The sequence below is a fragment of the Halyomorpha halys genome, unplaced genomic scaffold (assembly GCF_000696795.3).
Source record: "Halyomorpha halys isolate HHAL.00 unplaced genomic scaffold, Hhal_1.1 Scaffold269.1, whole genome shotgun sequence".
NCBI classification, from domain to species: domain Eukaryota; kingdom Metazoa; phylum Arthropoda; class Insecta; order Hemiptera; family Pentatomidae; genus Halyomorpha; species Halyomorpha halys.
This window is the reverse complement of record NW_027112099.1, coordinates 323,098-346,201: the sequence shown is the minus strand read 5'-3', so window position 1 is coordinate 346,201 and position 23,104 is coordinate 323,098. Positions and strand designations below refer to the sequence as shown.

The 23,104-nt window shown below is 29.0% G+C and overlaps 1 protein-coding gene across 3 annotated transcripts; it reads right to left on the bottom strand.

The window, feature by feature from the left end:
- Positions 1-592: 592 nt before the first annotated feature.
- Positions 593-19,462, bottom strand: LOC106680592 (ankyrin repeat and protein kinase domain-containing protein 1). 3 transcript variants are annotated; one of them, XM_014420408.3, is made up of 8 exons: positions 19,370-19,462; positions 13,634-14,156; positions 13,070-13,162; positions 12,296-12,424; positions 11,702-11,848; positions 9,498-9,545; positions 6,210-6,266; positions 595-4,281 (listed from the first exon to the last, which is right to left on the bottom strand). In XM_014420408.3, the coding sequence occupies exons 2-8, from the start codon at positions 14,150-14,152 to the stop codon at positions 3,691-3,693; spliced, it is 1,584 nt and encodes a 527-aa protein (XP_014275894.1). In that variant the 5' UTR covers positions 14,153-14,156; positions 19,370-19,462; the 3' UTR covers positions 595-3,690. The 3 variants fall into 3 exon arrangements, with proteins under 3 accessions (XP_024214057.1, XP_014275894.1, XP_014275895.1); XM_024358289.2 differs by lacking the exon at positions 19,370-19,462 and having other exon boundaries at positions 593-4,281; positions 13,632-13,754; XM_014420409.3 differs by lacking the exon at positions 13,070-13,162.
- Between the last annotated feature and the right edge of the window lie 3,642 nt (positions 19,463-23,104).

Genomic DNA, 23,104 nt, shown 5'->3' with positions numbered 1-23,104 from the left:
CAATCTCATTTTAGACATACTGTACCTTCCTTCAAAGTAACAACAATTAGTAATCTTTACTATGCTCTAATTGGCAGAGGTTTTTTATTTATTTACTATTTTTCATTTAAAAATTTCTTTTGGCAAGATGTATATTCTATTTTTATGTAGATAAAATTATTTTTAAAGGAAATTGACTTACTGCATCACTCCTCCTTTTTAACCATCCATATGTGGAACCTCATTCAGTCGGTTGACTAGTTATTGAAGGTACAGAGTTAAGATGATCATTGTACTTATTTTATATGAAAAATAATTATAAATGACAACATTTAAACACAAATTTCATAATTATTTTATGAACACAATGATTCATCTTTTAACAGAATTTAATACCAGGTTCAAATGTTTTTTTTCTTTCTATAGTAATAAGGAATATTCAAATAATTTGAGAATGACCCACACTTTGTTATTAACTATTACAAATAGATATAAAGGAAATAAACATTACACAACCAGTTTGAAGATAATATTCAAATATGTATTAAGTAAAGATTAATACAGGAGTTTTAAAGTATATATAAGTACATAAAAGAACACAAAAACTTAGTCTTATTCTGTTATGATAGGGAAGAAAACAAAATGTTATAGAAGTATCATATAGTTATAATGAATTTTACAAATAGTATTCTCATACTATTGTTCTTACTGTTCTATAATTGTATATAGTAGTAATAGTATTGTTATCTGAGATAACTAAATAGAATATTTAATAAAACTCACCAATTTAACTTAAAATTCTGAATTTTGGAAATTGAATAAACTGAAATTCAAAAACATTTTGTTTAATAAAATTCAACCATTTTTGTACATGGAAAAATATTTTAATATGTTAGCCAATTTGATAGGTTTCATGAAAAAAAAAAAATAAATAAATACTATTTTCCTATAATATAAGTGCTAAATGTTTTAGTATAGTTCCATTACATGTTTCATTTTCTATTAAGATAATTTGACATAATTACTTTATTAGATTTATAACATATTAAGTTTTGAGTTAATTACATCACAAACTATTAATATTAATTATATTCAAATATATATCATAAGTTGGATAAAACATTATTAAAAAAAAATTGAAATACTATAAGAGGTGGTTCGTGGAAAGATAGCTCATTTTTTCATATCTGACCACTAATTACTCATTTAACAGTTTCTTTGAAATTCTTTATTGTTGAGCAAAAGGTTCAACAATTCAAAAACAACACTCTTCTGCCCAAAACGCTCTCACAAACACACATAATTTATATTTATTAGTATGTGTATTATGGATATATGGTGTTTGTGATATACACGTATCACTGACATCATTACAAATTCCTTATTTATTGATTTATTTTAAACTTTTAGTTTATTAATGTTCAATCCTTTTAATGAATTTAAGGAAAATACTCGTTAATCTACCAAATCAGGATGGCAATAACAAAATCTCAGCATTTTCTTTGTTTATTAAAGAAGTTGATTAGAATGTTAGGTTCTATAGTTGAAATATGTGGTTAAAGTAAGGACAGCTTAGATATATTCAGCATTAATGATGTTAATATTATGGACATTTTTCAACCGAACCCTCCATCAACCAAGTTAAGGTCATATCCATCCCAATATATATGTATTCTCTTCAACAAGGTGGCACTCATTTTGTTCAAGGGAGTGCTTTTAGCTCTTAGGCAGTCATCCTACAGTAACTAATCTGTTAAAGTTAGTGTACCCTTTGCTAATTCACCAGGAGAGGTAATGAGTGGACACGAACATAATGTAATGAACTAACTGATTCTCTCCTTGTGAGCTGGTATTTGAATTGGCAAAAAACAGACTTAACATGGTACGTACAACAGTATCTACAATATCATCTCAATTAATTCATGATCCAAACAAAGTTATGGTGTCTCTTACACTAAAAAAATTTATTGTAATTAATTTTACTCTCATCAATGCACCATTCTGGAGAAATTGATAAAAATTCATTAAAACCATCAACATTTTTAAGCTCTCAAGCTTCACTCCACATGAATTTTAGGAAAACAAATTGATGCAATGCCTGGCAAATGATCATATGAACAACTGGGTAAAAAATCATCAAAGATTGAGAAATAAGGTAATATCTCAATTATAAGTCAATCAAGTAGTATAATATTCATCAATTCACACACAATGCTGTGTATAATAAAACTAGTCACGATTGACTATATAAATACGCTTATTAATAGCAGTGACACAAAGTCATGTAGTTTGTATTTAAAAATCGCTAGAAGGATATAAAACATTCTTAAATACTTAAAGAATGTAAATTTAATATCAATCAATATTTTTTTATTTAAGTATACCACACCCCTTTATTTATATTCCTTATCCATTGATTGTAACACAAAAATGTGTTAATAGAACATGGTATAATAAAACTAATGATTACTATAGTAAAAAAGTACGAAATATGTTGCTATTCATCAACTAAAAACCTCATACTGTTTAAGCAACCAAACCAACAATAAGACAAAAGGCGAAAAACAAAAGGATCAAGAGGACCTTTGTTAGATAAATGGTTTAGAAAAACCTTTTCAGTCGATTAAAAAACAAAACAAATTTTATCATCTTATAAAGCTCTTTCTAACAGAAAGAATCATTAAGATGTAGAAATTCACTCCCTTATCTTCGCTAAGAAACCTCAAGTTAATACATCACTAAATTATTATGGTCTATAATTCAATATTATTGGTTAATAAATATTTTTCATACTTATTAACACCTAAATACTAGTGTGGTTCGCTGCACCTTTAATTATTTATTATAAATGTCCAAATTTTGGTTTTCATGTAGTACCTACAAGAATTGACCACTTGAAAAACTTAGAAAACACAATCTTGACATATGCTCTAAGCAAAAAAGAACTTAAAAAAAAATAAAATATGTAAACTGAAGTTTTTAAAACAACAATAAGCAAAATTAACTGCTATGGAGGATATATAATACTCCAGCAATCAAAGTATGAACTAAAAAATGTATTTAAAAACTTAAATAAGGAGTAAATAGCTTTTCCCATTTTATTGAATTATTTGTAGTTTAAATTTATTAACGAAACGGATAGTGGTCATTAATGCAAAGAGTGGTCAGCCATTGATACAATTATAAGAAATTTCAGCTAAAAGTCTTGTTGGAAAGGTTTTTATAAATTTTAAGGTTTATAAATTCAATAAATGTTAAAAGATGTGTCTACATTAAGATAAATCTTTAGCAGATGAATGATTTTTAGTTTCTAACTAAGGGTAAATGTGTTCAAAATTTAGGAGCAGTTGCAAAGATTGTTGGTCTAAAATAGAATAGAATGTACCACTTAACATAAATTATTGCATTATCCAGAGATATTAAGAAATATTCCCACTTATGTGAAAAAGAAACATCAAAATGTATATGAAAATGCTAAACTAGGAATTTAAAATAAAATAATAAAATAAAAAAATAGACATTTAAAAGAGAACAGTTAACAAACAGAATACATGATGCAGTAGGAAACATTTAAGTTTATAAAACTTAACTGGATAGTAAAATCAGTTATGATATATGTAGGACTTTAGTTCAATATTTAGTGTCTAAATATGTTCTGTTTTTGGTATATTTTGTAGGATAAATTAAAAGCCTTCCAAACCAGCTTAGGATCTATCTACATACATTCTTTAGTATTCTAGCGATTTGTGGATGGCCTTGAGAAACAGCCAAATCATAAGCAGTGTTATGATAAAAATCTTTTATGTCAACAGATGCTTTATGTGCCAGAAGTAAACGAACTGTGTCCATAAAACCCCACATAGCAGCACAATGAAGTGCCGTACGTCCCTTGAATCCTTGGGCATCTATAGCAACACCATTGTCCAGGAGCCAACCACAAGTGCCACTGTGATTTTTCCTGGCAGCAGTGTGAAGCAATGAATCACCACTGTCACCAACAGCTGTTAAGTCAGCTTTATGCTGTTTCAATACTTCAAGTATTTCAATATAGCCTCCTCTTGCTGCATAGTGGGCTGGTGTAAAGCCGACATCATCCCTACAGTTAACTGGAGCTCCATAATTTATAAGACCCTTCACAACTGCAAATAGACCATCCTTAGATGCTTGATGGAGAGGACTTTTCCCTCCTTTTCCATCTCTTTTACAAACTAACCGACTTATCTGAGAAACTGACACAGGTGCAGACCCTGTTCTCGACAGGTAGCTTTGAACAAGCCCTGCTTCCTGAGAAATTTCATCATTCTAAAACAATAAAAGCAAATTTATTTATTGTTATATCCATTTTTTTAAATAAATAGTTACATCATAGAATTTGAGTGTAATTTTTAATATTAACATTAATGCTGTGAGTGAACTTGACTTAATCAAATAGCAAGCTAACAAACTTCATTTTTATTCAATTTATTGTTATGGAATTTAGGGAGGGTTTTATAAAGAAAGACAAAGAGATAGTGTTTTCACCAATAGACGCCACGACCGACTGTTCTAGACCCAAGAGATGCCAAGCTATCACATGCCAGAGCAGTGTCCCAATCTACCGTTTTATTTTACAAACAAAATAATAAAACCTATTTTCTATAGCATTTATCAGTCAAAAATAATGTGCAGACAATATGTGTAAAAGAAGCTATGGTAATAAAAATTAAACATCATTCAAACATAGAACATAGTGGCTCCATCTTAGAATTGGGCAGACCGCTACTACACTGAATTGAATCTTTTCCAACCATAGGTTTTCTGTAATGACAGTGTTTCAATTAAATTCAAAAACCATAGAATAAAAATATAATCATTTTGAAAATAAGTTTCAGCAGTAATTAATGTAGAAACTCAAAACAATTGAGCAACAATCAAAATTTGATTCAACATTAAAATTTTGAAATTACGATTGAAGCAAGAGGGATCAATCTTTTTTCGTATTGCCAGCTGGATGGAACCCTTCTAAGAGTTGTGTTCATAGAACTCAATATATATTTAAAATTGGTTCCTGATCTTTGTCTACAGTTTAATGGTAAATACATTCCATTTTATTATGATAGGGCACTGTTATGATGTACAACCCTTTGTAAATATATTATCTAGAATTAAAGTTCAAAATCATCAGTGAACATTACCTGTATGGTTAGCTTGCTAAACACTAAAATTCAATTGTGTTTAAATTAGCAATAAGGTTATATCCATGAGCCTTGCTCTTTTTAATTGATTTTGAGGAATTCTCGGCTATCCCTAATCATAACCCTTGCATCCTGCACCAGATAACTAACACACTTGTATTTCTTTTACTATGAAACTAACTCTTAACTTATTCAGATAATTTAAAATTAATTAGGTGATATGAAGTTCTATCACATCCACCAGCACATGAGTTATCTCGAATCATCTACAATTTTTATAGAGCTCTTGCCTCTTAATAAAAAATAGATTCAACATGAAAACAAAGTAAAATTTTCATTCCTCAAGTTTATTGTTTCAATGGCAAACATTTTTTATAGACAAAATATAATAATTAAACCTTATTAGGTTTGGAAGAAATATATTGATCCTAATGGAAGTTACTTTAAATAAACCTAATATTGTTAATGTTTGTTTTTATTTCATTCCTTTATTACTCTAAAATTAACATTTCTTATGTTCCAGCCTCATACACATATGGAAAATTTACACATATATTATTTTATTCATTTAAAATTTTTTGAGGTTGATGACTTCCATTTTGAATGAAATATTTATTAATTATTCATAACAACTATGAGTAATGGCTGTGCTAAGGAGAAGTGAAGATGCACAAATGGTTGACATGATTTCCCATATGAAATCATGAGGTTTTAAAGTGCATGAATATGGGACAGTGGTCCCGAAACGTTGTACAATGTTATGAATAATTAATAAATATTTCTTGAAGAAGTTTGTCGGGGGGGTGCGGTCAGCAAAGAACAACATAAATAAACAAAACAATATTTATTTATTTTATGCCGACGTTTCGACCTGAGTTTCAGGTCTTCATCAGGGATAGTGGCGTGTAAAGGGGACGGGAAGATGCTAACTGACAATCAAAATGGAATAATAAATATTTCATTCAAAATGGAAGTCATTATTATGTTATTTAGGGTTCTGAAAATTTATAAAGAACAGTATAGCACATTAAAATTGTTAAATCATTTTATACTTACTTTCAGAGATGGCTCCAAAATGTTTGGCGTACTGACTGCATGTACCAGAGATTTCCCCTGGAATAAACCATTAAAGTTATTTGTAATAATAAATACGGTAAGATTAATAACAATAATAAAACTGTAAGATTAATTAATAATATTATTATTAGTGATAGGATTTTCCTGCAATTAAAAATGCCAAATATGTACATATTGTAATATCCTATTTTTTTATGAATAGTTATTTTTTTATATATATAAATGGTTTTTAGTATGTTTTATTTTATGTATTGTTTCAGTATAGTTTATTTGTATTGAACCAAAAAGCAAGCTAACTAATTTTCATCAGTAAAATATGGAGTTAAAAAAGACATCGTTCAGAGCTTCAAGATGGTGGCGCTATTTTGAAGTCGGTATAATTGCTGCCAAATATTTATCTTCCTATCATGATTGTAATTACAGTAGACTTGAGAAAAAATAGAAGTCAATAATAAGTTTTAAAGAATAATATTCATAAAGAAAATGGACGTACCCTGGAAGTGAGAAGAGGACCAATCGTTTGTCTTATCTCAGTGGTAGCATAGAATGAAGACATCGAGAACAATCATTCGTCGAAGAAGATTATATAATTGGTTAGTGTTGCTCAACATGGAATTTAAATATATTTGTAAAAATAGTCATTAATTTAGTTAAGTGTCTTTGTTCTCATTGTCTGGAAAACCCGCCCTGAGATTAAGAGTCAATAATGTTATAAAATTTAAAATAAAATTCTTATATCTACTTAATATATAATCTTTCCATTTGAATCTTATCATCTTTAAGCTATATTTTCTATTTGAGAATAAACAAAATTATTAAATTCCTTAATATTTATTTTAAATAAATTTAGAATATTACAATATATACATGTAGTAATAATTTTATAACAAATATGAAAATTCAATAAAATTAAAATCAATAGAATACTATAAAATCAATAACACCTTCATATATACATTTCTAAAACTGATTTGCTCATTACCAGATAATACAGTTAGAATTTCATGAATTAGTGAAATGAGAGTGGGGAGAAAAAGGGACAAAGGACCTGAAGGGCAGACAAAGATAATCTTAGTTTGGTGACGGAAGGAGAAGGTTCCTCAGAACAGATACAGGTAACAGAGATATGGCACGGAAAACTAAGTTCCAGCATTGGAAACTCATAAATAAGAGACTATGAGAGTTTTAATATTTGTGAAAGGGGATATAGTGTTGCCAGGTACAAGTGAGATGTTAGTTTTCATTTCTGATATAAAAGACAGTGCTAAATGGAATCTTGTGAATAATTGTAAAGGTCTTTTAATTTAAGAGTTTATTTAATTGAATTCGTATCTGCAGATAAACCAGGAATAGTTCCCAATAATAACTTGTAATATCACCCTTAATAAAATTGAAAACCATAGTATTTTAATCTTGACTTTATCTTTAATATCTGATTGTATATTTATTTAAATCAACGTTTTTCCAGAGTTCCAACTCGTACATTAATTAAACCATTTAGCAGTTCTGTCTAGATACTGTTTTGCATTCCTTCTGAGATGTTTTCGGTTTGCAAATTGCTTTATTTTAAGAGCTATGTTTTTCAATAGAGGCATGACTAGTAATTCAATCTATGGAATAGCCAGTATAATGAAAGCTTGATTGTTGGAGTGAGAAGCCAAATTATTTTTAAAAATCAGATTTCTCAAACAATTTCAAAAATTGAGAAGCAACTTCAGCTGATTCTATCTAGCTCTGAAACTATGTTGTTTATTTTGTCAAAGTTTTTGGAGTAGTATTCAGTGGCCTCCAAGGAACTTTCCCATTTCATGGCAAATGGCCGAGGTGATAGTCAGTTGAGGATAATTTTCCATGGAAATTTGCACTCTTATAGTTTTTATAAAGATCCATTTTAACAGATAAAATTTACAAATCTACCTCAGAGAATTGTGAAGACCAGACAGCTTCCTAATAAACATGATGGAACACATGCACAAAATATGTAACTAGAATAGTTGCATAATTGCATTTTTTTAACACCTATAGCAATTATGAAGAAATCACATCAATGGAGTATCTGAGCAGGGTGTATCAAAGCTATTGTTTCATGGAAATAAAGTAACAGAAGGAAAGAAAGTATTTAGAACAAATTCTATTGAATTTTATAAATCTGCTGGCAAGTTGCATCGGGTCAACATGCTACTAGAAGTAAATGTCAATTGATATTTCTTAGAAATTTTTTTTTATTACAACCATTCTTATTCAACTTATTTGTTAATATTAAAAACAAAGATAAAATTAAATATATCAATTTAAACTAAACTCAGAAGTACCAAAACATAAAAAGTGAGTAGGTACTCGCTGATATCTTTGTCAGTAAAAACCATGTATTTACATGAAAATCCTAATCCTAATTATGATAATATTTTTCCAGGAAATAAGTAAATATTTTTTTAGGTAATTTTTTTACTTTCCCACAACTACTAGACAAGAAAATCATAATTATGTCAAATATCCTATGTAAAGTTTTCAACAGATTTATGTATCTCAGAGCTCCTCGAGATCAAAAAACACATTTTCAGCGATGTGTCTATGCCACAATTTTATCATGATTTCTTTAATTGTTTTTTTGTTTTTTTGTAAATTTTACACAATTGTAACTGTATACTAAATCGGCATTCTGTGAGCAATAGCTGACTAATGCATTTTTCTATAGACTGAAGTACAAAAATGGCTATCACTGTTTACATAAAATTTGTCATGAGTCTTCTCCTAAAGTGCTTTTTGGTACATAACCTTTCAATTTAGAGAATAAATCCCCAAGAAAAAGCAAACAAAAAAAAAGTTGTGATCAGGAGTTTACATAATAAACTTGAATAAAAACTTTAATTTGCATTTAACAGTAAAAATACCCATTTTATAGAAAATTATATATATAATCACTTGAAAGGTATTTTGATACAAATACTGTCATATAGAATATATATTCTCAGATGTTTGGAGAGATGAGCCATCTCTGGTTGATATGCCTTTATGGAATGTTGATCTGAGAACAACTGAAATTTGTTTTATGTATGGAATATTTGTGATTTTCTGTCTTAATGATTCCAGAATTAGCGAAATGTCGATTTGTGAGTAGCTTGTCGATAGTTTAAAATCTTCATGCATTGTGATTAGGTTCTTTCAACTGTATTCAATCAATTATTTTGTGTTTCTTCCTTTATTTTGAGTTTTTGCACCTTTTTATTAATTATAATATAATAATATCATTAGAAATATAGTTATTACCTCTTTGGGATTTGGACCTCTTGTTCTCGATTTGTTTCTTGATTTAGCCTAAAACAATGGAATAAGTTAAAAGGATTGAAATAAATACTAGGTAAAGATTATTTTAAAAATGAGAATTTCTTACCCTTAACAAACAGGTCATACATAGCTTCTTATGTTAAAACTTTAGTTAGTGGTATTTTGGTAGAATACCTGAACTGAACACTAATGGTCTTATCAGATAAAAATAGAAGTTAACTTGTGTAGTGTACATGTATTAAATTACCTATACCTAATTCAAATTAATTTAAAGTTAATCAAATAACCTTTTTCCAATATGATGAAGTAACTAAAAAGATACAGCCAAGGGAAAATGGCATGACATAGCTATCTCCTAATTATGTAAATTTTGAATCAATTAAGTCATAAGTAACTCAATATGAAAAATTATATTTATTTATTAAACAGTTTATTGAACAGATAACTCAATAAAACTAATTACTGGTATCAAACAAATAGTATATTGTTTCTGGGATATATTTACCTCTTCCAAAATTGTTGACCATGACTCATATATTATCAATTAATTCAACCAAAATTGATTACATCAAAAATATAAAAATTATTGTCTGGTAATATTAGCATGAAACAGAATTTTATAAATAGTAATGGAGAATAATTTCAATGAAACTATTAGGAAGAGTTTCATGATGAAATCAGTTTAGATAGGCAATAATTTAACCAAGAGTTAATCCCAAAATTAAACCAAGAGTTAATTGAACATGGATAGAAGGGATCAGGCTAAATAAATTGGGATGACATTGGATACAAAACTTTGACGGAAAGAACATGTAAAAAAAAAAAAATTAAATACAAATATATTGGCTCTTAGGTGGACAAGTCCTATTTGGACTTATGAAATCCCATTGAGGGGGTTCACAAGGGTTTCCAATAGAAAAAGTATACTAAGATTCCAAAATAAAGATTTGAGAGAAATAGTCAGAGCACCCTCGTGCTATAAGAAATGATGAACTTCACTGAGTATCCATTGGATTAAATAACAACAGTTAAAGAACTATTTCAAAAATATGTCCAGTCAAATCAAAAGTAACTCTATAAAGGCACAACCATCCTGAGGCCCCCCATCTCCTCAATATTAATGCCCAGGTAAAAAGATTAAAATGGGGGAAGTCCCATCACCTCATGTGATAGTGTGATAGTTTCAGGCTGAGTTGATAATATTGAAGAATACTTTGTATATTTGTTTTGGTTTCTTTTTCTGTTAATTGATGTTCTGTAACTAAATTACCAATAAGCTCAGAGAGAAACTTTACATATATCATTTATTCTAGTTGAACAAATATTGATCATCTTGAACAGCCCTGATGAAGCCCTACAAAGTGGGGCGAAACGTCAGATAATAATAATAAATACTTGAAAACTATTTTGTTCTTTTTAGACCACAACCCTGACCATATTCTTCATATTTTAAATTATATGGTCAACTATTAACAAAAAATATGTCTTTTATTTTCCAACACCTCAAGTCATAACTTTTTCTTCTTATAAATTTAACTTGTGAACTTAATGACCAGTTGTACAAATTAACTACTTTCTTGCATTCTAAAACCTTAATGATAAAAAAAAAAAAACATTAATATTAAACTCTGAAGTGTCAATTTTGAATTATATTATAGTTCCATAAAGATATTTCTTAAAATATTATTTTCATTACAATTAGAATATTACCCAATCAAGTAACCGTGTAAATGGTAACAGAGAATTTTGAAAAGAAAAAAAAAATTACATGAAAACTAAATTTTAAAATCACTGACCACAAATCAATAAAACTTTTACTAAGTAATGCATACTCAGTATTGGTATTTATTTACAGCAAAGTGTGTGCTTAACTAGTTTCAAAGACCTGAATTTTGTCAACCAAACTTTAAAAATTGACGTAACAATGCAATGTGATTAATTAATTAATCAACAAAACAAACTATGAAATGATAAGTTGGTGTCAAAGGAAATAATTTAAACTATAAGATACTCGTTGGTGCCACAGAGAATAATGAAAAATATGAGATAACTTATAGTTGATGTAATGACAATACCACAAACTAACACACTGCACAACTAACGAACACTGACAAGTAACACACAAATACATTAAATGAAGTTACCAGTCAATATGTTAATTAAAATAAAATAAATCAAACTATTACAGAATTCCTTGGTTTCACTTCTGGTTTCCTAGAGTCAGTGCAGGTGCTGCGTTCAGAACACAGTGATTGGTTCGAAGTTGAAGAACTACGACTCCGTTGGAATAAATTTGATTCCTCATTAGAATCATTGAATGGTTCTTTCATTAACTAAAACAATTAAATCTTTGTTATTCATTATGAAAATATATTAATTTTCTCAGACTAATACTGATTCTAATACTTTATAAAAATATGATACAAAATAATATTTAACAGATCAAAATCAAATGTTATGAAAAAAAAAATGAAACTTTTTTTTTTTATTACAATCCACTGACAAATAATGCGACTAACCAAAAACCTTGGATTGCTAGTGTAACAAGGTAAATTAAAAACCTTTATTTACCAGAAAACATTAATTTCCATAAAATAGTAACATAACATCTTCATTTACACATGTCTTATATTAATCCAATCAGTAGATTAAGAATAATCACAGACTTACTGTATTAGCAATTAATAGAAATAACTATTAGAGAAACCTACTTGGAGTTTTCTAAAATAGTTTAATATGATGACTGGAAATAATAAATAGAAATATAATAATTATCTTACGTTATTTAGTGTTTGAACATGCTGACCACCTCCATTTATTAGATGTTCTTTAGGACCAAAATTGAATAAGTGATTTTGATTGTCAAAACCAGGACTCAATCCAGACCAGAATGATAGATCTCTCGGACTCTGGAATATACATAAATATAGTTTTTTTAAACCATATATAAAGGTATCTTGGTTTCAAAAAACATGAACAAATTTATTTTTTATTTTGCAATTACCAAATTTTAATTTCTCTTTTTGGTAAGGATATGAAAATAAAACTCTAATTAAAGTATACAATTTTGAGGATATTTTCAGCTGGTATCTGTTAAGGACTTAACAAATATTTACTGAATTTTATACATCTTATATTACAAGCCTATTAACTATTAACATTAACAGTTGAAGTAAATGAATAGCCATATACTCAGAATCATGAAAATTAATTTAGTCTTTCGACAAATAAATATCACTGTTACACTTAAAATAATAAGAAAGCTTTACACTACAGTTGTAACATTTAGTCGTTTAATTTCCTTCTTCTTTAAGCAACATTCACAGTACTGTCAAACAAGGGTCAAAGTTAACTGTTTGTTATTTATTTAACACGGCTATAGTAGAAAGTTAAAATGTACAAAATGAACTGTCAACAGCAAGGAGTCAATAATGACAATTATTTCTCTAGGCTAGGTGTAAAAAATAATAAAGATTGTCATTTCGCTATGTTAAGGTACAATTAAAACTTAATTTATTTTAATGAATTAGTTAACTAGAAAAATAAAATCCTACCCTTGTTGAAGACAGCAATGGTATTTGGTTTATCCCCATTGATTTTTTTTCATTAATTAGGTTAGATTCAAACGGTGAGACTAGATCAGAAACCTACAAAACAGTCACTTATAAATATAAATGTATACTGAAATGCTAATAATTTCATTAAAAAAACAAAAGTTCTTTTATAGATGTTTCCTTCACTGACCGAGCCCCTTCCCCTCTGACATAGTTATCTTTATATCAAATTCATGGGTATTAATCGACACCATTATGGATAGATTTAAATAGGACAAAACTAAAAAACTGAAAACTAAAAACCTCCAATCCACCCATTGCAGTACCGAAATATAAAACCGATCAAGACATCTTTAAATGGTGGATCTCTTCAACATCTAACACCCTCATCTCAACTCTTCTCTTTTAATTCTACAGCCATGTTAATGACTCTCCATCACGCAGATTTGCATCTTCTTATATAACCCACCCTTCCAAAGTTATGAACATTATCAAGGTAAAAATTAATCTAATTAATAAGGCTAAATAGTTATAATATTAAATAATACAGCAAGAATATTACACTGATATTTTATCTGTCTGTTGACTTCTGGAACACGGAACATTCACACTCATAAGAAAATAGAATGCCTCCAAATCTTTGTTAGTTTTGCAGATGTCTACTATGCCATACTTTGAATTTAAACTGACGAAAACCCGTAGAACATAATCTGGCAAGTCAATATGCTGGCCTCGAACTAAATGTGCAAGATTCGATATAACTTTGTATACATCTGAAGTATTGAATTTATGATCATCCCTCAACCATGAAGATAGGTAAGGAGATTTCAACTGGTCCACTTTTGAAATGAGCCTTTGAAGGAAGTGGCAAAACTTCAGATCAGTACTCAGGAGGCCATAAAACAGGGCCAAAATTAAAGTCTGTGCAGTGGTTAGTTCAGCCACTGTCAAAATTGGATTATAAACTGATGCACATGCACCAAAACGCACAGCTGTTAAAATCTTGTTTGAGACAAGGCCTGACAAAAGTTTTGACACTCTAAGTTCTTCATAGCTGATGTAAGACGGTTTGGAAGCACTCATGATCCTGTTGACAAAAAATTATTAATTAGCTAACATAAAAATAAGAGACAATAATTATGTAATAAAACAAAAAAAACTTCATTTTAGTTTTGCTAACATAAACATCTTATCTTTATTAGGTACTAAATATTCATATTTTATTAGGACTTTCATATTTTAGTAGGGATTTTAGTGGAAGAATTATGAGTATAATCCCCAATCAAAATTTTCTTGAATTATTGAAAGTTTCATATCACTAATAATAATATTTTGTTTTAATTGATTTAACAATTAACATTAATGCTTTTCCTAAATATAGTAGATAAGCTATTAGTTTTTTTTTAGTATATAGGTATTTTTTTTCAAGAACAAGTGCACCACAGTCTCATTGAATCCTATTGTCATCATCTGAAACACATAAAGAGGCAAATATCCTTTGCAAATTAAAAAAAATATTATGCAGCTCAGTCATTTCACATAGCTTGGATTCAGTAATACAGTCACTTTGGAACCACAATCAAAATTGGAAGAACCGTACTCCAGCTAGTGAATATCATATAAATATTATGTAATAAGCGGTTACATCCTCCTTTTTGCAAAACTAGCAGCAGTCACTCCATTCACCTGAAACTGAAGAGGTGCTTGTTCAGCTGACAGTTTCCTTTATACAGTTCTGTTACCACCTTCATTTGTAGAAATATTGGACTTCGCTTTAGAAAAAATCTTGGTCAAATCTCCTAGCAAGGAAGTCAGCCTTCTTGTTTTTCAAGATGCTTGAATATCGAGGGAAAAGTTTTATGAAAATTAGAGAACTACACATGATAGTTACTATGAATAAAATTTGTTTCAAAATATAAAGTATGAAGATATTTACTTTCTACAGCCAATTCAACAAACAAAACTTATTTATTTGTGCCGACATTTCGACCTGAATATCAAGCCTTCATCAAAGGACTTCAGCGAAGTTTCATGATATAAAAAATGATGTAAAAATTTTAACTGGTTAATAACTTTTTTGATTAGTGTATTTTATGTTGACTATACCCCTGATCATCTTCTCATAATAAGACAATGTTCTTTTTTTATATAAAAAAAAAAAAATTGATTCCAATTATTTGTATATTTTATGATTAATTATAAAATCTAGAAAAATATTTAAATAGATTCATTTTTACAAAATTAATAATTACTTAGTAATAATATAATATTTTAAAAACATGGCATTGCAGGCTTAAGAAAAAAGAAATTAAAATCACAATGTTATCAAGACACATACAAATTACATAGTTTCAATGAAGTAAATCAATTTAGAAAATTATCCATCATATTCAGGATACTCTTGAATAAATAAATTAAAACATTTATATTTAAAAATCAATGAAAAAGAAAAGAACATTCTGAAATTAATAGAATAATTGAATGTCATTATTTAACTATAAACCCAGTAAAATCACGGATTTGGATATACGGAGATCTAGTATATCTCTGGTCTCATTCTTTGAATAGTTTTAACATTTATTTTTATTTTACCATACTATAGGATAGAGTGTTATTAAAGGAATTAGGGAGGAAGATTTAGTTTTATAATTTATTTGTTCAGTCTTGATGTAGGGATATAAATTGTCTATTGGAGTCCATAAACTCTCTACAACCTGTTTCCATTAAACCAAAAATCAAGAAGGCCAAGCTAAATGGTATAGCAAAACTGTATAAACAACCCTTTCAAAAATCAATTACAGTAATTAGCAAAGTACTCGCATATACATAAACAAAATATTTCATTTTCACTGTTATTTATAACTTACTGTTATAAATGAGCAACCATTCCATACACTTTAATGTACAACTGAATGTAAACATGGTTTACAATTAACAGATCCAAGCTCCATGCAAGAATTCTTTCAATTATATTTATTTATAATTATAAATAATTACTCTTTTTCTTGTTTCAGCCATTTTGCAGCATAATAGCTTGAAACAAGAAAAGAGCCCTGTTCAAAGAATCACCATTACCTGCTTACTATTAAAATTTGTTTCTAAGTGGTAAAACAGAAAAATAATAACTAATACTTAATAGGAAAATTGAAATATCCACTTGGTAAACTATGAAATAACAAAACAACTAAACCTTAAATTAAGTCCCATTATATTTTATTAAACATTAGTTTCAACATTCTGGTTGATATAAAAAAGAGTTACAATTAGTTTGGATTAAAATAATTGGTGGAACATTAGCTGATTTAAATTTTATTTTTATATAAAATATAAAAGCCATTGAAAATGTGAATCCATAAACTATTTTCAGGGTTTGGAACAAAAAAATATATAAAATTCTATGTTTCAATTAACTTTCTAATTGGAAGAAGATTGTTGACCGTATGAGATTGTTGGAAGATAGTCCGGGTGGCGGTCAATAAAGGTATCAAAATAGTAGAAAACAAATAATAAGTGGTAAAAAAAAAAATAAATAAACAGTTTTTTCTACTATTTTGGTACCTTTATTAATTGCCACCCGGACTGTTTTCGAACCATTTACTTCATATGGTCAACTATTCTCTTCCTTAACTTAACTTTCTAATGTTTTTACAGCTAAGGACAATTGGAGGAATTCAGACTTTTGGGGAAACCAATAAGTTTTACTAAAAAATCTTTGATGTAAAATAATAAACTCTTCTTCATGTAGAATAATAAACTCTTCTGTTTATCGCTAATGTTGCGACATTTATGGAGCTGCTAATTATTTCTATCCCAATAAGAGTTCCGCGAAATTTTCTTTGTGCAAAAAGGGTGTAATGGTGAAATAATTTTGGGAATAACTGGCCTAGAAAATTATAAGCGGTGTTTACATCGAGTTGACATTTGTTTCCAATATTTTAACTAATTCAATGGCAACTTATATTTCGTTCTTCCGCTGGGTATCGGTATATATCAAAGAATGTTGGAAACATTTCTTCCACTACAACGTCTTCTTCCATCAAGGATACTTATAATTGTAATTACTATTAGAACTTTACGCCAATCTAAATACTTCTTGGAAACTAACACAGTCCTGTGTAACTACAACTTCATGTTTCAGAGTAAATCCCTTATTGAACCAGAAATACATCGTCTCAAGTAGAGTTTCGTTGATGTGTAAACGGTGTTGTCGCTTCAGAACAGGAATTCTTAAACTGGGTAGCGCAAGCGCATTCCAGGGATGCCACGACGTTTAATTTTCACAAAGATTTTATTGCGTAGAAGTAGAATCCGTAGACAGAGGGAGAAAGAAATTAAGAGAAAAAGATATATATTTTAAAAAAGAAACAGTTCCTTCATAATTTTGCCCTTTTCTACTGCATTTGCAACCATTTACATAGGTACTATTCACTGTTAAAGCTAAAGAAAAATTTTTCATATTGTCTAAAAAATGATGATGATTTTTTTATCAGTACGGTTTTTAAACAGAGAATTATCGAAAGTATGCAGAAAATCAATAATTTATTTCGAATTTTGTATATATCCTCATACTAAGTCTTCAGAATCAAAAATTTCCTCTCTTATGTTTTGAAGACGTGAAGGGACAAATTTCGTTTCGTGTCTTACAGCAGTCAATTACACTTAATGGACATGTCACACTATAGTCAGTACAATTTTGATGGAATTTTCCAGGATTGTGCGGCTTAAGTGGTATCTAGATGACCTTGTATACCATTTAAAGTAATTTAAACTTCCAACTACTTTCCCTCACACATAATCAAACGTATTTTACTTGACTACAGGTATATAATTAATTACACTTAATCAATTTCAATAATCGACTTAATTATACTTAAAATGAACGTTGTTAAAAAGTAATACATTTTTTCAAACTTAAGTATTTGAAAAAAAAAATGATAAACAAAAATTCGAATTTTAAAGTTTAGCAGAAACAATTAAAGGTAAACCTTTTAAAAGAATCAATAAAATTTCAATTCCAACTGTATATCAGAACAGAATTTCTTCTGCATCTATACTCAATAACTGAACAGGCTACATGTTGCCCACACTGTCAACTTTTGTTTCCAACATTTGATGGTAAACTGTTTTACGTGGACCCAAAACGCGGTTAGAAACGCCTATTCATAAAAAAAAAAAAAAAAAAATAATATAAAAAACAAATCAGGAATCAAGTTCCCCCATTTATAAGGACATCAACAATCAACTAAAGCCTTTACCAAAGCAAAGTAACTTCCTGTATATTTCATTTGAAATAAATATTTTAGATGTATATATGCGACATATGTGTATTTCATTAAATTAAAAAAACTGGTCACTAAAAAAAACGTTTCCTAGAATCATATTTGATAAAATATCAATCATATTCTTTAATAATTGTATCCAATTTAGGATAAATTAAATATAACCAAGTTTTCAAAATTGTAACACTTTAAGAGCCATAAACTCAATATTAAGCGTGTTAATTCTGAAACAGATTTCGAAACTTTGTTAAAATAAAAAAAACGTTTATCAAACACGTCCATTTCTTCAAAATTGGAGAGTGTCAAAACAATTTATGAACTATAAATAAACTTAAATTACTCCAACATATATATTTGTATGTTTTGTTTAGAATATTAAATGGAAATTAAATATTTCATTCTAAAAAAAAAAGGCCGAAAACGTTCGAAATCTTTTTGATGAGATTTCAAAGCCATAATGTCGCAAGGAATTATTGAGACAGCACTAATAAAGTCTGTAAGTCTGTAAAATTCAAAATATTTTCAAAAAGTAATTTATTGATAATATACTCCAACAACTGGGCGTCGAAAATCTGTCAAAGGAAGAACGAAATATCAATTTAGAATACCAAAATCTAAGCTTTTTATACGTTACGCAACCAATATTCGAAATTCTTGGTAATGTCTTATAAGACTAGATTATTTTAGTAAGCATCGTAAAATTATTAAACCATGAAATATCTGATTTTCAATACTCTGTCAAATATATTTTCAAAATTAAACCACTCCAGAAATAAGCACTAAATAATAAATATCATTAAGTTATAACTTTTTAAAATAACATTAGTTAAGTATATGGCTAAAAAGGAGGTACACAAGGAAAGTTGTTCTTGGTTATTACGCGCTTGTTATTCCACAACTAATACATACTATTGCGCCATACAATAACTATTAAATGTTGAACGACTTAGAAGCTGTTTATTAATCAATTAAAAAAGGAAAAGAAACAATAAATGAATCTTTAAAATCATCGACGACTTACCTGATTATTGATTCCCAAATTAGCTAAAACGTTATCAGCAAGGTACAGTCAGCTTGCACTTGAAACACAAACTGAAAGAGTGGGGAGAAGCGCGGAAGCGTCCCCACTATTGCTGGGAATCACAGTTTGATATACAACTCCCTTATCTTTGGTTCGGTTATATTGGACTCTCAATTATAAAAATATATTAATTCAATTCTTTCTCTGTGGTATAACCTCTAGGGAATATGACCTAACTAAAGCAAGAACGAAGGTCCTGTCAATTCTTTATTTTCTTGTTTGTTTCTTTTATTCAGGTTATCGTCTTTATATTCTCCAATTCAGGGCAGGAAAAACCAGATATCTTACAGGTTATCAACCAAATCCAGTGGGAAGACTGAGGTTTATTCCGTGTACCTGCCATGAAATAATAGTCAACCTACCCAGGCCGGTAGGGTCCTCTCTCCAGGGCCCGTGTGAACCCCACAGACCCCACGCACCCTCAGTCCATGAATGAAGGGTATTGGATTTCCTTCATTGAATTCTGTGAAAAATCTTGACTGTTAAGCATCGATGGTGCCATTACTCCTTGTATTCTGTTGTTCAAAAAAAACATTACTTCACAAGTGCTAGATCGAAGATTCTTTATAGATTGTGTTGGTTTCGTTTAAAAATTAATATTACAATTGGAAGCTTAACTCTAATATAAACTTGAACTGTTTTGATAAAGTAATAACAACTCGATATAAGAGGACCTTACAGTTCTGTAAAGGCGTGTCATTTGTTGCTGAGATATTTTGAAAAAAAATCAATATTTTCTCATTTTTATTTAATTTATAGTTTACCACAATGTTTTCTTTAAAAATCTAGAAAAAAAAACACAACTTAAATGTTAAGATCAGCCTTGAGCGTAAAAACCTTTGAAACTATTAGTATTTATTCGGAATAGCCATTCTTACAGATAATGTTTGGTTCCACCATTTTCATGTTTTTGCTCTGTAACAGAGTTAAAGCTAAAATATGATTCCATAAAACAGCATTGGCATGATAATTAATAAGTTATGTTAGTTTTATAGAAGAAGAAGCAAAAAATAAGTTAGGCGACCATCATTGCCTTTGAAGTATAGAATTAAAATTAAGGCCGTTGTTAATCTACAATGAAACTAAACAATGGAGAAACAGGTGCCGTTTAAAGGAATTGTAGTTTTAGAGGCTATATAATTTCAAGGCATGATTCATAAAGATTGTTTTAAGGAAAAATCTTAAGTTTTTGTTTTTTTTTCTCAACGATTCTATATGATTTTTGAGTGCTGAATCTGATTTTTAGATTTCCCACACAGTCATTGGCTATCAAAAAAAAAAATAGAAAAAATTTTTTTTTGGAGTTTTTATGTAATTTGCTGATGAATAGAAAACCAAGAATTGATTAAAGTCGAACATTCTATATAGAATTAAAGCAGAAAAAAATTGCCGGAATATGCTTTTATTATATTTCATTTTTAGCCAATCCGACATTCCGCTAAATCGTGCCGAAGAAAGGCCCCTTTGACCAGGCTTTAGATTTAAAATAAAATTAAACAACAGTAGTGTGGACTGCCCAGAAAAAAGTTCCCATCTAAATGCCCGGTTTAGAAAATTGTTAGCTTCAGGCATCTAGTTGATACTTGGGAACTGCCGGAGAGTTAGAAAAGAGTTATTTTTTATTTTTACGTTTTTAACAGAGAACCAAAATATTAAAAATAAAATACAATATATTCTGTTTATAGGAAACTATCTCGGCTTTAATTTAACATTGAATATTAGTCTTTGAGCAATTCTTGTAATTATCAGAGGAAAACAAAATAAAGTTACGAACGTTTGACTTTTTTTCTTTTTTTGTTTTAGAATTGGTCTCCACCGTCCAGGTGGAAAATTAGGATTTGTGTTAAGTATTCCAAAGAACATTTAGAATCAATGAAAAACAAACTTCTATAATTTTTTTTTTCTTCGGAAACAGCTTCATTGACTAGACTATAAATGAAGATCAAACGAATGATTTTGTTTTCAGATCCATATATTAAATGCGGGAGTCATTTTTCTAGTATTTCTCTAAAGTGGCTCAAACATCAGGTGTGCATAATGTTCACAAAAGTGAATGGTTGGTTGGTACAAACTAGCTGAGGCCACACCCATTTAGAATCATATAAAAATATCTGAATTGCTTGCAGTGTCGGTACATCAAAGACCATTCCTTGTTTATAAGCGAGTAGTGTAAATTGTTTTCTTTGATGTGATGATTCACGAATTTTTCATTTGAACGTTAATTATACTTATGTTATTAATAAATACTTTTTTGTATACAAACTACGTTTTTCCCTTCTTCTTTTAATATTTTGTCTTTCAACATACATTGTATTTTTGTCAGAAAAGTCTATTCTAGTAGGGTGCTAAGTTTTTGGCTAACATTTTCTGATGTAAGCCAATTTCTTTTTGTTTTAGCTCGATTTAACTAACTTAAGTCTCCTTTTTCCGTTTTAAATGAATGTATAAAAGGTGACATAAAACGGTGGCCAAATTGGGTTTTAGCTATCATCATTACATTTAATACAACTGCTGTTGACTATAGATGTGATGGAGAGTAAAGTACATAAATTAAAGTGAAAAATATAGTAAATAACAATATGACTCTCAGACAAATGCTGATTGAATTCATCGATAAAAGTACTTCAAGCTGATAACAAAAATTATTGTCAATAGATAAGTAAATATAAATAGTTTCCCGAGAAGGATTAATAAAAATTCAATGGGATGATAACAGAATGATACTATATTTTGAGAAATTTTAATAACAAAAACTTAATATGCGGGGTTGCAAAGATGTTAGGTTGCAAAGATATAGTGGTACAAACGGACAAACACTTGTAGTAGTTTCGAGGCATAACCGATTACTCAACAATGTATGTTGAATATAAAACTTATTATTATTATTATTAAAATAGTTATTACTATTTGAATTTTATTTGGCTGCACCCGGACTATATTCCATTTATTATTACACACGGCCAATCAGCGATCTTTTAATAATATTATAATTTGAATAATATTATAGTACATTTATAGTATTACAAAAATTAAATTTTATGTAACATTAGTGATATAACATAATAAATTAATGGTAATTTATAACTAAATTCATGGCGAACCCCACAAATTGCAAACCCGTAGGGTTCTAATATACAAATAGCATATTCCTCAGACTGATGAGCTCAGAGAATTCAACTACACAACCTGAAAATAAGGTATAAATTATAAAACAATTTCATCTTTAATTCAGTGGGGCGGTTGTGAAGAGAGTTTCCTGAGGAGATCGTTAGCACGAATTGAGATCCGACGGTATACAAGAGAACACTTTTTCTAACACCTTGTGAAATCTTTATCTTCCTTCCGATCCTCTACATTTTACTTCTTGTATTTTTAAACCACCAATTGGGTAGGGAAGTTTTTAAATAATACACCGTTTCCTTTTTCCGACAAACAATTACAGTAAGTACCTGTAAAAAATGCGTCACAATAAATTACAACCTTAGTAGTTTAGTGAATTAAATATGAAGCTATCGAATTAGGTTTCAAGTATTTTATACATTACCTGAAGAAGTTTGTCGGGGGGTGCGGTCAGCAAAGAACAACATAAATAAACAAATCCATATTTATTTATTTTATGCCGACGTTTCGACCTGAGTTTCAGGTCTTCATCAGGGCTATAGAACAAAAGAGATA

Bases quoted from the DNA above. Each gene is read 5' to 3' on its own strand.
- LOC106680592 (XM_014420408.3), bottom strand. From the start codon at position 14,152: ATGAGTGCTTCCAAACCGTCTTACATCAGCTATGAAGAACTTAGAGTG. The intron at 11,849-12,295 runs GTAAGATAATTA...TAATTGTTTTAG, and splicing joins ATGTTCAAACACTAAATAAC to TTAATGAAAGAACCATTCAA. The intron at 4,282-6,209 runs GTAAGTATAAAA...TTATTGTTTTAG, and splicing joins TTTTGGAGCCATCTCTGAAA to AATGATGAAATTTCTCAGGA.